The following is an 18,610-nucleotide window of genomic DNA, read 5'->3' on the forward strand; positions in this document are numbered from 1 at the left end:
ACTGCAGTGACAGTATGTACATTACAGTGGGATTATATAACTGCTGTGACAGTGGGTACATTCCAGTACAGTGGGCATTTATAACTGCAGTGACAGTGGGTAGATCCCAGTACAGTGGGATTATATAACTGCAGTGACAGTGCGTACATTCCAGTACAGTGAGCATATATAACTGCAGTGAGAGTGGGTACATTCCAGTACAGTGGGTTTATATAACTGCAGTGACAGTGCGTATGTTCCAGTACAGTGGGTTTATATAACTGTATTGACTGTGTGTACATTCTAATACAGTGGGTTTATATAAATGCAATGTCAGTGAGTACATTTCAGTACAGTGGGCTTATATAACTGCAGTGACAGTGGGTGTATTCCAGTACAGTGGGCATTTATAAAACTGCAGTGACAGTGGGTATATTCCAGTACAGTGGACTTGTATAACTGCAGTGACAGTGGGTACGTTCCAGTACACTGGGCTTATCTAACGGCAGTAACAGTGCATACATTCCAGTACAGTGAGCTTATATAACTGTAGTGACAGTGGGTATATTCCAGTACAGTGGACTTATATAACAGCAGTGACAGTGGGTACATTCCACTACAGTGGCCTTATATAACAGCAGTGACAGTGGGTACATTCCAGTACAGTGAACTCATATAACTGCAGTTACAGTGGGTATATTCCAGTACAGTGGGCTTATATAACTGCAGTGACAGTGCATATATTCCAGTACAGTGGTCTTACACAACTGCAATGACAGTGGGTACATTTCAGTACAGTGGGCATATATAACTGCAGTGACAGTGGGTACATTCCAGTACAGTGGGCACATTCCAGTACAGTGGGCTTATGTAACTGCAGTGACAATACGTACATTCCAGTACAGTGGTCTTACATAACTGCAGTGACAATGGGTACGTTCCAGTACAGTGGGCTCATATAACAGCATTGACAGTGGATACATTCCAGTACAGTGGGCATATATAACTGCAGTGACAGTGGGTACATTCCAGTACAGTGGGCTTACAGAACTGCAGTGTCAGTGTGTACATTCCAGTACAGTGGGTTTATATAACTGCAGTGACAGTGTGTACATTCCAGTACAGTAGGTTTATATAATTGCAGTGACAGTGCGTACATTCTAGTACAGTGGTCTTACATAACTGCAGTGACAGTGGGTACATTCCAGTACAGTGGGCTTATATAACTGCAGTGACAGTGGGTACATTCCAGTATAGTGGCCTTATATAACTGCTGTGACAGTGGGTACATTCCAGTACAGTGGGTTTATATAACTGCAGTGACAGTGCGTATGTTCCACTACAGCAGGAGTACATAACTGCAGTGACATTCCAGTACAGTGGGCTTATATAACTGTATTGACAGTGCGTACATTCCAGTACAGTGGGTTTATATAACTACAGTGACAGTGGGTACATATCAGTACAGTGGACATATATTACTGCTGTGGTATTGGGTACATTCCAGTAGTGGGATTATATAACTGCAGTGACAGGCGTACAGTCCAGTACAGTGGGCTTATATAACTGCAGTGACAGTGGGTACATTCCAGTACAGTGGGCTTATATAACTGCAGTGACAGTGGGTACATTCCAGTACAGTGGGCTTATATAACTGCAGTGACAGTGGGTACATTCCAGTACAGTGGCCTTATATAACTGCAGTGACAGTACGTGCATCCCAGTACAGTGAGCTTATATAACTGCAGTGACAGCAGGTACATTTCAGTACAGTGGGCTCATATCACTGCAGTGACAGTGGGTACATTTCAGTACAGTGAGGTTATATAACTGCAGTGACAGTGGGTACATTCCAGTGCAGTGGTCTTATATAACTGCAGTGACAGTGGGTACATTCCAGTACAGTGGGCTTATATAACTGCAGTGACAGTGGGTACATTTCAGTACAGTGAGGTTATATAACTGCAGTGACAGTGGGTACATTCCAGTATAGTGGGTTTAGTTAACAGCAGTGACAGTGGATACATTTCAGTACAGTGGGCTTATCTAACAGCAGTAACAGTGCGTACATTCCAGTAAAGTGGGCTTATATAACTACAGTGACAGTGGGTACATTCCACTACAGTGGCCTTATATAACAGCAGTGACATTGGGTACATTCCAGTACAATGGGCTCATATAACTGCAGTGACAGTGGGTACATTCCAGTACAGTGGGCTTATCTAACAGCAGTAACAGTGCATACATTCCAGTACAGTGGGTTTATATCACTGCAGTGACAGTGGGTACATTTCGGAACAATGGGGTTATATACCTGCAGTGATACTGGGTACATTTCAGTACAGTGGGTTATATAACTGCAGTTACAGTGGGTATATTCCAGTACAGTGGCCTTATATAACTGCATTGACAGTGGGTACATTCCAGTACAGTGGCCTTATATAACTGCAGTGACAGTGGGTACATTTCAGTACAGTGGGCGTATATAACTGCAGTGACAGTGGGTACATTCCAGTATAGTGGGCTTATATAACTGCTGTGATACTGGATACATTCCAATACAGTGGGCTAATATCACTGCAGTGTTAGTGGGTACATTTCAGTACAGTGGGCATTTATAACTTCATTGACAGTGGGTATATTCCAGTATAGTGGGCTCATATAACTGCAGTGACAGTGGGTACATTCCAGTACAGTGGGCGTATATAACTACAGTGAGAGTGGGTACATTACAGTACAGTGGGCTCATATAATTGCAGTGACAGTGGATACATTCCAGTATAGTAGGCTTGTATGACTGCAGTGACAGTGAGTCCATTTCTGTACCGTGGGCATATATAACTGCAGTGACAGTGGATACATTCCAGTACAGTGGGCTTATATAACATATTGACAGTGGGTACATTCCAGTATATGGGCGTATATAACTACAGTGACAGTGGTACATTCCAGTACAGGGGGCGTATATAACTGCAGTGACAGTGGGTACATTTCAGTACATTGGGGTTTTATAACTGCATTGACAGTGGGTACATTCCAGTACAGTGAGCTTATATAACTGCAGTGACAGTGGGTACATTCCAGTACAGTGGGCTTACAGAACTGCAGTGACAGTGGGTACATTCCAGTACAGTGGCCCTATTTCAGTACAGTGGGCATTTATAACTTCATTGACAGTGGGTATATTCCAGTACAGTGGGCTTATATAACTGCAGTGAGAGTGGGTACATTCCAGTACAGTGGGCGTATATAACTGCAGTGAGAGTGGGTACATTCCAGTGCAGTGGGCTCATATAATTGCAGTGACAGTGGATACATTCCAGTATAGTAGGCTTGTATGACTGCAGTGACAGTGAGTACATTTCTGTACCGTGGGCATATATAACTGCAGTGACAGTGGGTACATTCCAGTACAGTGGGCTTACATAGCTGCAGTGACAGTGGGTACATTCCAGTACAGTGGGCTTACATAGCTGCAGTGACAGTGGGTACATTCCAGTACAGTGGGCTTTCAGAACTGCAGTGACAGTGGATACATTCCAGTACAGTGGGCTTTCAGAACTGCAGTGACAGTGGGTACATTCCAGTACAGTGGACTTACATAACTGCAGTGACAGTGGGTACATTCCAGTACAGTGCGATTATATAATGGCAGTGACAGTGGGTACATTTCAGTACAGTGGGCTTATATAACATCATTGACAGTGGGTACATTCCAGTATATGGGTGTATATAACTGCAGTGACAGTGGGTACATTCCAGTATATGGGCGTATATAACTGCAGTGACAGTGGGTACATTTCAGTACAGTGGGGTTTTATAACTGCATTCACAGTGGGTACATTCCAGTACAGTGAGCTTATATAACTGCAGTGACAGTGGGTACATTCCAGTACAGTGGGTTTATATATCTGCAGTGACAATGTGTACATTTCAGTACAGTGAGCATATATAACTGCAGTGACAGCATGTACATTCCATTACAGTGGGTTTATATACCTGCAGTGACAATGTGTACATTTCAGTACGGTGGGCTTATATAACTGCAGTGAGAGTGGGTACATTCCAGTACAGTGGCTTTATATAACGGCAGTAACAGTGCGTACATTCCAATAAAGTGGGCTCATATATCTGCAGTGACAGTGGGTACATTCCAGTACAGTGGGTTTATATCACTGCAGTGACAGTGGGTACATTTCGGTACAATGGGGTTATATAACTGCAGTGATAGTGGGTATATTCCAATACAGTGGCCTTATATAACTGCATTGACAGTGGGTACATTCCAGTACAGTGGGGCTATATAACTGCAGTGACAGTGGGTACATTCCAGTACAGTGGGCTTATATAACTGCAGTGACACTGGATACATTCCAATATAGTGGGCTTATATCACTGCAGTGATAGTGGGTACATTTCAGTACAGTGGGGCTATATAACTGCAGTGACAGTGGGTACATTCCAGTACAGTGGGCTTATATAACTGCAGTGACACTGGATACATTCCAATACAGTGGGCTTATATCACTGCAGTGATAGTGGGTACATTTCAGTACAGTGGGGTTATATAACTGCATTGACAGTGGGTACATTGCAGTACAGTGGACTTATATAACTGCAGTGACAGTGGGTACATTCCAGTACAGTGGCCCTATTTCAGTACAGTGGGCATTTATAACTTCATTGACAGTGGATATATTCCAGTACAGTGGGCTTATATAACTGCAGTGACAGTGGGTACATTCCAGTACAGTGGGCTTACATAGCTGCAGTGACAGTGGGTACATTTCAGTACAGTGGGCTTATATAACATCATTGACAGTGGGTACATTCCAGTATATGGGCGTATATAACTACAGTGACAGTGGTACATTCCAATACAGGGGCGTATATAACTGCAGTGACAGTGGGTACATTCCAGTACAGTGGGCGTATATAACTTCATTGACAGTGGGTACATTTCAGTACAGTGGGGCTATATAACTGCAGTGACAGTGGGTACATTCCAGTACAGTGGGCTTATATAACTGCAGTGACACTGGATACATTCCAATACAGTGGGCTTATATCACTGCAGTGATAGTGGGTACATTTCAGTACAGTGGGGTTATATAACTGCATTGACAGTGGGTACATTGCAGTACAGTGGACTTATATAACTGCAGTGACAGTGGGTACATTCCAGTACAGTGGCCCTATTTCAGTACAGTGGGCATTTATAACTTCATTGACAGTGGATATATTCCAGTACAGTGGGCTTATATAACTGCAGTGACAGTGGGTACATTCCAGTACAGTGGGCTTACATAGCTGCAGTGACAGTGGGTACATTTCAGTACAGTGGGCTTATATAACATCATTGACAGTGGGTACATTCCAGTATATGGGCGTATATAACTACAGTGACAGTGGTACATTCCAATACAGGGGCGTATATAACTGCAGTGACAGTGGGTACATTCCAGTACAGTGGGCGTATATAACTTCATTGACAGTGGGTACATTTCAGTACAGTGGGGCTATATAACTGCAGTGACAGTGGGTACATTCCAGTACAGTGGGCTTATATAACTGCAGTGACACTGGATACATTCCAATACAGTGGGCTTATATCACTGCAGTGATAGTGGGTACATTTCAGTACAGTGGGGTTATATAACTGCATTGACAGTGGGTACATTGCAGTACAGTGGACTTATATAACTGCAGTGACAGTGGGTACATTCCAGTACAGTGGCCCTATTTCAGTACAGTGGGCATTTATAACTTCATTGACAGTGGATATATTCCAGTACAGTGGGCTTATATAACTGCAGTGACAGTGGGTACATTCCAGTACAGTGGGCTTACATAGCTGCAGTGACAGTGGGTACATTTCAGTACAGTGGGCTTATATAACATCATTGACAGTGGGTACATTCCAGTATATGGGCGTATATAACTACAGTGACAGTGGTACATTCCAATACAGGGGCGTATATAACTGCAGTGACAGTGGGTACATTCCAGTACAGTGGGCGTATATAACTTCATTGACAGTGGGTACATTTCAGTACAGTGGGGCTATATAACTGCAGTGACAGTGGGTACATTCCAGTACAGTGGGCTTATATAACTGCAGTGACACTGGATACATTCCAATATAGTGGGCTTATATCACTGCAGTGATAGTGGGTACATTTCAGTACAGTGGGGTTATATAACTGCATTGACAGTGGGTACATTGCAGTACAGTGGACTTATATAACTGCAGTGACAGTGGGTACATTCCAGTACAGTGGCCCTATTTCAGTACAGTGGGCATTTATAACTTCATTGACAGTGGATATATTCCAGTACAGTGGGCTTATATAACTGCAGTGACAGTGGGTACATTCCAGTACAGTGGGCTTACATAGCTGCAGTGACAGTGGGTACATTTCAGTACAGTGCAATTATATAATGGCAGTGACAGTGGGTACATTTCAGTACAGTGGGCTTATATAACATCATTGACAGTGGGTACATTCCAGTATATGGGCGTATATAACTACAGTGACAGTGGTACATTCCAATACAGGGGCGTATATAACTGCAGTGACAGTGGGTACATTCCAGTACAGTGGGCTTACATAGCTGCAGTGACAGTGGGTACATTTCAGTACAGTGGGCTTACAGAACTGCAGTGACAGTGGGTACATTCCAGTACAGTGGACCTATATAACTGCAGTGACAGTGGGTACATTTCAGCACAGTGGGCTTATATAACTTAATTGACAGTGGGTACATTCCAGTATAGTGGGTGTATATAACTACAGTGACAGTGGTACATTCCAGTACAGTGGGCGTATATAACTGCAGTGAGACTGGGTACATTCCAGTACAGTGGGCTTATATAATTGCAGTGACAGTGGGTACATTCCAGTATAGTGGGCTTGTATGACTGCAGTGACAGTGAGTACATTTCAGTACAGTGGGCTTACATAGCTGCAGTGAGTGGGTACATTCCAGTACAGTGGACTTATATAACGGCAGTGACAGTGTGTACATTCCAGTACAGTGGGCATATATAACTGCAGTGAGAGAGGGTACTTCCAGTACACTAGGCTTATATAACTACATTGACAGTGGGTATATTTCAGTGCAGTGACGTTATATAACTGCAGTGACAGTGGGTACATTCCAGTACAGTGGTCTTACATAACTGCAGTAACAGTGTGTACATTTCTGCACAGTGGGCGTATATAACTGGAGTGACAGTGGGTACATTTCAGTACAGTGGGCTTATATAACTGCAGTGACATTGGGAACGTTTCAAGTCGTGGGTTGAAGTCCCACTTACTCTGGAGCAGTGCTGTACCATGTGTGCTCTAGGCTGCAGTGTAATTTCCCTCAGTCCATGCCTGCAAATGGCAGTTTTGAATGAAGAGCTGATATCGAAAGGACCTTGGCATACAGTGGTAATGTCTCTACACCTGGGCTAAAAGGTCATGGTCCAAGTCCCTCCTATTACAAGGTGTGCCTAAACAGGGTGATTAATAACATATGAATTGATTTCTGCTTGGGAAGGGAGCTGATCTGGAAGAGAGTGGAATAGTTCGGGTTAGGGTTCGCTATTGCATTTACGCTGGGCTGTGAAGTTAGTACAAACAAATGTGAAAGACAGACCGGCTCCTATTTCATGCAGCAGAATGAGAATTAGTTTTATTATCATATGTTCTCAAATGAGTATTGTGAAAAGTTTACAAGTTGTCACTTATGTGTAAAGGTACCCAGGTACAGATTCTTCAGCACAAATTATTCGGGGGAAAACATTAGAAAATTAAGGCAATGACAAGTCCAACATTACGGATCATAGGAATAAATTTTAAAAATGATGAAATAAAAAGTTCTTCCAACCCAGTCCACGTCGACACCTCACCTCTTGTCCACACCAGGCCTTGATTCCAGACCATGTTGGGCTTCACCTTGAGGCTCTCAAAGCTGGGAGAACGCTCTGGATTGACCTTGAGTCTGGAAGTCCACGCTGAGACCATGTTACGCCGAGAGACCAGGTGGCTGGGCAACCAACATGCTGGGTCAAGAGGCTGCCACGCTGGGTCCACAGCGCATTAAAAACAATGTGCTTACCTGCTCCCCTGCTGTGAGCTCTCCAGGTTCCTCCAAATTCAGCTGTGAATTTCACTGTTTGGTAATTTTTCCTGGACACACTCTGATGTCCAGAGACACTTGAACTCAAACAGCAAAGGCAGTAACTGTGCAGATTCACTGCTGTGTCAGACAGCAGTGTTGGCTTCATTCTCGGACCGTGTGGTCTCTACCTTTGTCTGTCTTCCTCCTTTTACAAGTGCTGCTGTTGTGATCTTTTTTTCCCTCAAACTTCCAAAACAATGCAACAACTTATAAAACAGTAAGTGCTGCTCCTGAAATTTGAGGAAATCGCATCCAACACCTAAAATAGCTTTAAAAAAGGAGCAGTTCTTACAGCCACAAATTTTTCCCATCCTCCATCTTAGTCAGAATTGTCCTGTGCATTTATCACATTTACCTGTATCTTTGAGCAGGTCATTAGTTCCTTCAGCTTGTTGATTTCACTGATGACTGTAATTTCAGCTCCAGTATGAACGCGGCTTCCATATTCTGTGGAACAAAGAAACCATGCCTAAGATTGGACTCTCCACAGATACTGCAGACCTACTGAGTTCTCTCTTCATTTCTGTTTTTGTTTGTTTGAGGAATTACTTTTGTTATTCCTGTCTCAATGCTAAATGTGAGGTTATCCATTTTGGAAGTAAAAATAGCAGAGCAGTGTATGATTTAAATGGTGAAAGATTGCAGCATGCTGTTGTGCAGAGGGACTGAGGAGTGCTCGTACATGAACCGCTAAAAGTTGATTTGCAGGTGCCACAGATAATCAGGAAAACAAATGGAAGACTGGCTTTCATTGCTAGAGGGATTGAATTTAAGAGCTGGGTGTACAAGGTGTTGGTGAGGCCACACCTGGAGTATTATGCGCATTTCTGATCTCCTTACTTGAGGAAGGATATCTTGGCTTTGGAGGAGGTACACAGAAGGTTCACCAGGTTGATTCCAGAGATGAGGGGGTTACCCTATGAGGAGAGGTTGAGCTGCCTGGGACTGTACTCGCTAGAATTTAGAAGAATGAGAGGGAATCTTAGAGATATAAAATTACGAAAGGGATAGATAAGATCGAGGCAGGCAAGTATTTTCCGCTGGTGGGTGAGACTAGGACTACAGGACATGGCCTCAAGATTAGGGGGAGTAGATTTAGGACAGAGATGAGGAGGAACTGCTTTTCCCAGAGAGTAGTGAATACTTGGAATTCTCTGCCCAAGGAAGCGGTAGAGGCAGATTTATTAAATATATTTAAGGCAAAGTTGGGTGGGTTTTGCATCGTAGCGCAGTTAAGGGCTATGGGGATAATGCAGGTAGGAGGAGCTGAGAGGATGGATAGATCAGTCATGATCTTAATGAATAGCGGAGCAGGCTCGATGGGCCAAATGGCCTACTCCTGCTGCTATTACTATTACTATGAACTGATGAATTCTTCCTACATAACCATTTCTAGTTCATTAAAATGGACAGATGTTGCTAATTCTGATTTTACTTTGGGACTAAAATCCCAAAGGGGATCTTGTGGTACAGTGGTAGAGTCCCGACCTTAGAGCCAAGAGGCCTGAGTTCAAGCCCCACCTGCTCCAGAGGTGTGAATAGCATCTCAGAACGTGTTGATTTGGAAAGAATCGGCCGAAAATACCAATTGGAAAGATCATGGATAATAGCCGGAGAAGACGTTGATTGGGAAGTCTTTAGCAATTTAAGAAGTTTTGGCAGGGCAGTTTGGGCGGCACGGTGGCACAGTGGTTAGCACTGCTGCCTCACAGCGCCAGAGACCCGGGTTCAATTCCCGCCTCAGGCGACTGACTGTGTGGAGTTTGCACATTCTCCCCGTGTCTGCGTGGGTTTTCTCCGGGTGCACCGGTTTCCTCCCACAGTCCAAAGATGTGCAGGTCAGGTAAATTGGCCATGCTAAATTGCCCATAGTGTTAGGTAAGGGGTAAATGTAGGAGTATGGGTGGGTTGCGTTTCGGCGGGTTGGTGTGGACTTGTTGGGCCGAAGGGCCTGTTTCCACACTGTAATGTAACCTAATCTAAAAAGTTCAGACTCATAGAGGGCATGACCTGTTCCATTCAGGAACTCTTCACCTCACAGGCTTGTTGCAGTGATACCAAAACCTGAGCAATGGTGCAATTGCTCGACTATTAATCCAGAGACCAAGATAACGTTTTAGGGCTGCCTTTGGCAGATGGTAGACATTTCATTCAAAGTTTTTGTTGAATTTAGTGTCTAATGACGACCACAAAACTGTTGTCAACGGTTGGAAAAACCTATCTGGTACATTAATATCCTTTAGGAAAGGAATCTGTTCCCCACATCTGATCTGGCCTACATGAGACCCCAGACCCACATCAATATGATTGACTCTTATCTGCCCTCGATGGAATTAGGGATGGATAATAAATGTTGGCTTCGCCAGCAACACTTACATCCTGTGAATCAATAAATTAATCGGAAATAAACTTCCAGGTTAAAGGCCATTAAATGTCAGGGCTCACTCAGTTGGGATGAGGATGGACCCTGTAACTGAGTCACATAGTCATAGAGATGTACAGCTCGGGAACAGACCCTTCAGCCCAACTCGTCCATGCCAACCAGATATCCTATATTAATCTAGTCCCATTTGCCAGCACTTGGCCTCTATCCTTCTAAACCCTTCCTATTCTTTTAAGTGTTGTAATTGCACCAGCCTCATTCCACATACAATGGCAGCTCATTCCACATACACACCACCCTCTGTGTGAAAAAGTTGCCCCTTAGGTCCCTCTTAAATCTTTCCCCTCTTACCCTAAATTTATGCCTTCTATTTCAGGACTCCCCCAACCCAAGGAAAAGACGTTGTCTATTTACCCTATCCATGGCTCTCGTGATTTTATAAACCTCTTTAAGGTCACCCCTCAGCCTCCGACGCTCCAGGGAAAACAGTCCCAACCTGTTCAGCCTCTCTCTACAGTCCATCCCACCAACCCTGGCAATGTCCTTGTAAATCTTTTCTGAACCCTTTCAAGTTTCACAACATCTTTCTGATAGGAAGGAGACCAGAATTGCACACAATATTCCAAAAGTGGTCTAACAAACTTCCCATACAGCTGCAACATGACCTCCCAACTCCTGTACTCAATACTCTGACCAATAAAGGAAAGCATACCAAATACCTTCTTCACTATCCTATCTACCTGCGACTCCACTTTCAAGGAGCTATGAACCTGCACTCCAAGGTCTCTTTGTTCAGCAACACTCCTTAGGACCTTACCATTAAGTGTATAAGTCTTGCTCTGATTTGCTTTCCCAAAATGCAGCACCTCACATTTATCTAAATGAAACTCTATCTGCCGTTCCTCAGCCCATTGGCCCATCTGATCAAGATCCTGTTATAATCTGAGGTAACCTTCTTCGCTGTCCACTACACCTCCAATTTTGGTATCATCTGCAAACTTACTAAGTATACCTCCTATGTTCACATCCAAATCATTTATGTAAATGACAAAAAGCAGTGGACCCAGCACCGATCCTTGTACACCTCTGGTCACAGGCCTCCAGTCTGAAAAACAACCCTCCACCACGACCCTCTGTCTTCTACCTTCGAGACAGTTCTGTACCCAAATAGCTAGTTCTTCCTGTATTCCATGTTATCCAAACTTCCTAACCAATAAGGAACCTTGTCAAATACCTTACTTAAGTCCATATAGATCACTTCGACCGCTTTGCCCTCATCCAGCCTCTTTGTTATTTCTTCAAAAAACTCAATACAGTTTGTGAGACATGATTTCCCACGTGCACAGCCATGCTCACTGTTCCTAATCAGTCCCTGCTTTTCCAAATACATGTAAATCCTGTCCCTCAGGATTGTCTCCAATCAGTGGCCACTACTGATGTCAGGCCCACCAGTCTATAGTTCCCTGGCTTTTCCTTACCGCTCTTCTTAAACAGTGGCATTATGTTATCCCAACTTGCAGTCTTCCAGCACCTCACCTGTGGCTATCGATGATACAAATATCTTAGCAAGAGGCCCAGCAATCACTTCTCTAGCTTCCCACAGCTAGAGATACTGGGGATTTATTCTTCCTCTGTAATATGGACATTTTTCAAGATGTCACCATCTATTTCCCCACATTCTATATCTTCCATGTCTTTCTCCACAGTAAACACTGATGCAAAATACTTGTTTAGTATCTCCCCTGATTTCATGAGATTCCACACATAGGCTGTCTTGCTGGTATTTGATGGGTCCTATTTTCCATCTTGCTACCCTTTGTACTTAATGTATTTATAAAATCCCTTTGGATTCGCCTTAACCCTAATTGCTAAAGATATCTCCTGTCCCCTTTTTACCCTCTTGATTTCCCTCTTAAATATACTCCTATTGCCTTTATACTCTTTCAAAGATTCTCTCTATCTCGTGCTGTCTATACCTGACATATGATTCCTTCTTTATCTTGACCAAACCCTCAATTTCTCTAGTCATCCAGAATTCCCTGCACCTACAAGCCTTTCCTTTCACCCTTAAGGGAACATATTATCTCTGGACTCTTGTTATCTCAGTACTGAAGGCTTCCCATTTCCCAGCCGTCCTTTTATCTGCGGACATCTGCCCCCAATCAGCTTTTGAAAGTTCTTGCCTAATACTGCCACCAATTTAGAATTCAACTTTTAAATCCCATTTATCCTTTCCCATCACTATGTTAAAACGAATAGAGTTATGGTCAGTGGCCCCAAAGTGCTCCCCCACTGACACCTCAGTCACCTGCCCTGCCTTATTTCCCAAGAGTAGGTGAAGTTTTTCACTTTCTCTAGTCAGTACATCCACATACTGAACCAGAGAATGTTCTTGTCCACACTTAACAAATTCCTCTCCATCTAAACCCTTAACACTATGGTCGCCCCAGTCTATGTTTGGAAAGTTATAAACCCCGCCATAGCCACCCTATTATTCTTCCAGATAACCGAGATCTCCTTGCAAATTTGTTTCTCAATTTCCTGCTGACTATTGGGCAGTCTTTAGTACACTCCAATAAGATAATCATTCCTTTCTTATTTTTCAGTTCCTCCCAAATAACTTCCCCGGATGTATTCCCAGGAATATCCTCCCCAGGTGCAGCCTTTATCCTTATCCTTTATCAAAAACGGTTCCCCCCACCCCCGACTCTCTTGCCCCCTTCCCCCCTCTTCCAAACCCCCACTCCCTTTCTGTCCTTTCTGTAGCATTTATATCCTGGAACATTAAGCTGCCAGTCCTGCCCATCCCTGAGCCATGTTTCTGTAATTGCTATGTAATTGCCAGTCCCATGAACCTAACCATGCCCTGAGTTCATCTGCCTTCCGTGTTCGGCCTCTTGTTTTGAAATGAATGCAGTTTAATTTACCTCATTCTCTACTTTGTCCCTGCCTGCCCTGACTGTTTGACTCGTTCCTTTTCCCAACTGATCTCTTTCCTCACTATCTGTCTGAGTCCCACTCCCCCACCTTAAATCCTCCCAAGCAGCTCGAGCAAATCTTCCTGCCCGTGTATTAGTCCCCTTCCAATTCAGGTGCAATCCATCCTTCTCGTACAGGTCACTTCTATGCCAGAAATGATTGCAATTCTTCAAAAATGTGAACCCTTCTCCCCTGCACCGGTGTCTCAGCCACGCATTCATCTGCTCTATCCTCCTATTCTTATCCTCACTAGATTGTAGCACAGGAGTAATTCAGATATTACTACCCTCGAGGACCTCCTTTTTAAATTCTTGTTTAACTTTCTGTATTCTCCCTTCAGAATCTCATCCTTTTCCTTTCCTATGTCGTTAGTTCCAATGTGAACAACGACCTCCTGATGTCTCTCTCTCTCCTCTGAGAACGTTCTGCACCCTCTCTGAGATATCCTTAATTCTAGCACCAGGGAGGCAATACACTCTTCTGATTTCTCAAATTTGGCTGCAGAAATGTCTGTTCGTGCTTCTAACTAGAGAGTCCCCTATCACAATCGATCGCTTGGAACCTGACATATCCCTCAGATCCCATAGTAAAACAGAACGTGGTCTGGAAGTGTTGGCACACCATGGGAGAACTTCTGCAACATGATGTGTGGTCAAGAGGGATATGGGCCGGGTGCTGGCAGGAGGGACTAGATTGGGTTGGGATATCTGGCCGGCATGGACGAGTTAGACGAAGGGTCTGTTTCTCTATGACTCTATAACTCTGCAATCATTACAAACAATGGTGACCCTGAAGCCACAGGGTCATCCATTACACTATCTCCCCATTTCTCAAGGAATGGAAAAGCATATGTCCAAGGATAACTGCTCCTGTTGTTGTTGTAGCTACCTTTGACTAAAGTTGACAAAATGGCCCCCTGGGACTTTTTAGCTGATACAAGATGGCCGAAAGACATTGGCAGCTACATATAGCTAACTTTCACAGGCAGACTTGTGATGTCCATACAGAATTACTAGATAAGATCATGAAAGCTCCCTTCAGTATCCTAAAAGTGTACAGATGAGAAGAAAAGACAGGGAATTTAATCAGATTTTTGCAGACAGTTCTAAAGACATAAACATTTTGAAAAAGAATATCCTTAAAAGGATTAGATTAGATTACTTACAGTGTGGAAACAGGCCATTTGGCCCAAAAAGTCCACACCGACCCTCGGAAGAGCAACCCACCCAAGACCCATTCCCCTACATTTACCCCTTCACGTAACACTACGGACAATTTAGCATGGCCAATTCACCTGACCTGCATATTATATGGACTGTGGGAGGAAACCCACGCAGACACGGGGAGAATGTGCAAACTCCACACAGTCAGTCGCCTGAGGCGGGAATTGAACCCGGCTCTCTGGTGCTGTGAGGCAGCAGTGCTAACCACTGTGCACCGTGCGGCAATAAGTAAAATTTCTGCTCTGTCAACTGAGGCAAAAACAGTAAATGGTCAGGTTGTAAGTTTGCTCACTGAGCTGGTAGATTTGTTCTCAGATGTTTTGTCACCATGCTAGGTAATACCATTAGTGAGCCTCCAATGAAGCACTGGTGTTATGTCCCTCTTGCTTTTTGTGTGTCTTGGTCTGTTGTGGTGGGTGAAATCACTTTTGGCTCTTTTTCTGAGTGGATGGTAAATGGGGTCCAAATCGATATATTTGTTTTCAGTTTGAATGTATTATTAGTATCCTTACACACAGACGAAGACGGACACCAATTCGACTGGGACAATACATCCATCCTGGGACAGGCTAAACAAAGACACACATGGGAATTCCTAGAGGCCTGGCATTCAAACCAACCAAGATACGTAAATAGGAAGTGGGACAGAAAGCCAGCGCTTCACCGGAGGCTCACTGATGATGTTACCTAGCATGGTGACAAAACGTCTGAAAACGAACCTTCCAGCTTAACGAGCAAACTTACAACCTGAGCCACAAACCTTCTCAAAAATCGCAAACAGTAAATGGTGTAAACACAAGTAAAAGAGCAAAAGAGCCTGTAAAGCATGGAAAATAAATAATTGCTGCTTAAGTACAGATCAGTGCATCCAAAGATCAAGGGAAAAATGGCAGTGACAATTTATAAGATAATAGCGACAGTGACATCATGACCTTGAGAATCCAAATAAGTTTCTTTTAATGACTTGTTAAGTTGTGCAAGTAATTGAATTTCACTCTCATCAATGGAATTCGAAAACATGCTGTCTTATTTACTAAAAAGATCTAGTTTGAAATAGAGACAGTAAGATTTATAAAGAATTAACCTTCTGGTTTAAAACCAATGTTTAGCATGGAAATAGCAGGGGTCGTAAAATGCAGCAACTAGGAGACAGTGAGCACTGCAGATGCTGGAGGGTCAGAGTCAATATAGTGTGTCGTAGGAAAAGGCACAGCAGGTCAGGCAGCATCTGAGGAGCAGGAGAGTTGACATTTTGGGCAGGATTCTGCCTGAACAGTTGATTCTCCTGCTCCTCGGATGATGCCTGCCCTGCTGTGCTTTTTCCTACGACACACTTTATCAACTCACAAAATGAAGCTACAAGGCAGAAAGACTGTATTTGTTTGTTCTCCCAGGTTCAAGTGAAAGAGAAGCCGACTCATCTTCCGCCTAGGAACTCTCCAACCACAAGGGATGAATGCGGATTTCTCCAGCTTCCTCATTTCCCCTCCCCCCACCTCGTCTCAGTCCCAACCCTCGAACTCAGCACCACCTTCCTAACCTGCAATCTTCTTCCCGACCTCTCCGCCCCCACCCCCTCTCCGGCCTATCACCCTCACCTTAACCTCCTTCCACCTATTGCGTTCCCAACACCCCTCCCCCAAGTCCCTCCTCCCTACCTTTTAACTTAGCCTGCTTGGCACACCCTCCTCAATCCTGAAGAAGGGCTTATGCCCGAAACGTCGATTCTCCTGCTCCTTGGATGCTGCCTGACCTGCTGCGCTTTTCCAGCGACACATTTTTAAGCTCTGATCTCCAGCATCTGCAGTCCTCACTTTCTCCCAGTTTGTTAGCCTTGTTAAAGAACTACAACATTAGGCGTAACTATGTAACTTTATATTAGAACTGAGATAACAAATTTTATATCAGTCTGTAGAATTTAGCATGCTTTTGTATCATTTGTAATAAGGTTAGTCGAGATTTTGGAAGAGTTCTTAGTGGTAAGAAAGTATCCGGTTTTTTTGGCAATTAACATGATGCAGCTGACGAATGTCTGGAAATTTGTATAAGTGTCAGATGCATTGTAAGATCCAAAAGACAGATGATGGCGGTATCTGTTGAATATTAGGAGGTCCATAGATTTGTCCATCATTGATTGTGCATTTATAGGATTGGACGTATAGATTTGGGGATGTGGCTAAAAATGACATCAATGTTGCATGTAATTATTGTAATGCACAATGTATAGAAATGCTGTACATTGTTCAAGGAACCAGAGCATCCTATAGGGGTCCTCTGCCACACAGCAAAGTAAAGAGCTTTGAATAAAGGTCGATTTGTCCTCCTCAACATGGGACACAGCACTCCCCTTTGATATCTCCCTCCAACATTGCAACTGTCGGATATTATTGGACTGAGTCAAAAGTAGCAGCAATGTAGTAGGGAAAAGAAGATTTCAGGGCTGTCTCTCTCGGGTGGTTAAGACATTATTTCACATGCAACTTCATAATTACATTATCCAGTATTAATATAATTCCACTCATATACTTAATAAAATAACAAACACAGATTATCTGATATTTAACATAATTCTCGATCTTTTGTTACCTGTAACACTTTTTCTTGATTTTAATCCACCAGCTGATGACTGTCCAGATCTGAGCGAGGAAGCATCAATCTAAATGGGATTAGATCATTCATGAGAAATATTTATAGTATGTTACATTTATTATTTCAGAGAAAAACAGGCTTGGGTGAACTTGCTACTCTGCCACAATCTAATCTGTACTTCAACTACATTGTTCCAACTGTCTTCAATTGTCCTAGATACCCACACACAAGATTCTATATTGTCAATGTTCACATTGTAATTGCCCACAGCACCCTTTGCCTTCAGGGAAGTAGGTACAGGAGGCCATTCAGCCCCTTGAGTTGGATCTACCATAGAGTCATACATCATGGAAACAGACCCTTCAGTCAACTAGTCCATGCTGACCATGGTCCCAAATTAAACTAGTCCCATGTGCCTATGTTTGGTCCACGTCCCTGTAAACCTTTCCAATTCATGAATTTATTCAAATGTCTTTTAAATTTTGTAACTGTACCTGCATCCACCACTTTCTCTGGTAGTTCATTCTACACATGAACCACTTTCTGTGTAAAATGGTTACCCCTTATGTCGTTTTTAAATCTCTCTCCTCTCACTTTAAAAATATGCCCCCTAGTGTTGAACTCATCCATCCGAGGGAAAAGACCTTTGTAAATAACCTTATCTATGTCCCTCATAATATTATAAACCTCAATATGGTCACCCCTCAACTTCCGACACTCCAGTGAAAGCAGTCCCAGCCTTTCCAGGCTATTTTTATATCTCAAACTCTCCATTCCTGGCAACACCTTGGTAAATCTTTTCTGAACCCTCTCCTGTTTAATCATATCCTTCCTATAACAGGGAGTACTCCAGAACTCCAGTACTCCAGAACTGCACGCAGTACTCCAGAAAAGGCCTCACCAATGTCCTGTACAACCTCAACATGACATTCCAACTCCTATACTCAAAGGTCTGAGCAATAAAGGCAAGTGTACTAAATGCCTTCTTAACCATGCTGCCTACCCATGACAGAAATTTCAAAGAATTATGTACCTGAACCCCTTGGCCCCTCTATTCTACAACACTATCCAAGGTCCAACCATTAATTAAAAAAAATCACATGACACTGAGATATAGTTCAACAGGTTTATCTGAAACTGCAAGCTTTCAGACCACTGCTCCTTCCTCAAGCAGCTGGTGAGAGAGAATACATTGGACACAGAACTCATAAGTAAAAGACCAAAGGCAAATGTATTAAACAAACCTAGATCGTTATTAAGTCTTTGATCAGTAATAATGGAGATG

At 43.3% G+C, this 18,610-nt stretch overlaps 1 protein-coding gene across 1 annotated transcript in view; it reads right to left on the bottom strand.

The window, feature by feature from the left end:
• Nucleotides 1-8,470: 8,470 nt before the first annotated feature.
• Nucleotides 8,471-18,610, bottom strand: part of LOC148146157 (coiled-coil domain-containing protein 183-like) — a 63,588-nt gene continuing 53,448 nt past the window's right edge. The window contains exons 8-9 of the mRNA XM_087998697.1: nucleotides 17,323-17,392; nucleotides 8,471-8,598 (exon numbers count right to left, since the gene is read on the bottom strand). Of these exons, the coding sequence (XP_087854823.1) occupies nucleotides 8,471-8,598; nucleotides 17,323-17,392 (198 nt within the window). The remainder of the gene's footprint in view (nucleotides 8,599-17,322; nucleotides 17,393-18,610) is intronic.

Source organism: Chiloscyllium plagiosum, unplaced genomic scaffold, assembly GCF_037043375.1.
Source record: "Chiloscyllium plagiosum isolate Xiang-an unplaced genomic scaffold, Cpla_swu_hap1 HiC_scaffold_21, whole genome shotgun sequence".
Classification (NCBI taxonomy): domain Eukaryota; kingdom Metazoa; phylum Chordata; class Chondrichthyes; order Orectolobiformes; family Hemiscylliidae; genus Chiloscyllium; species Chiloscyllium plagiosum.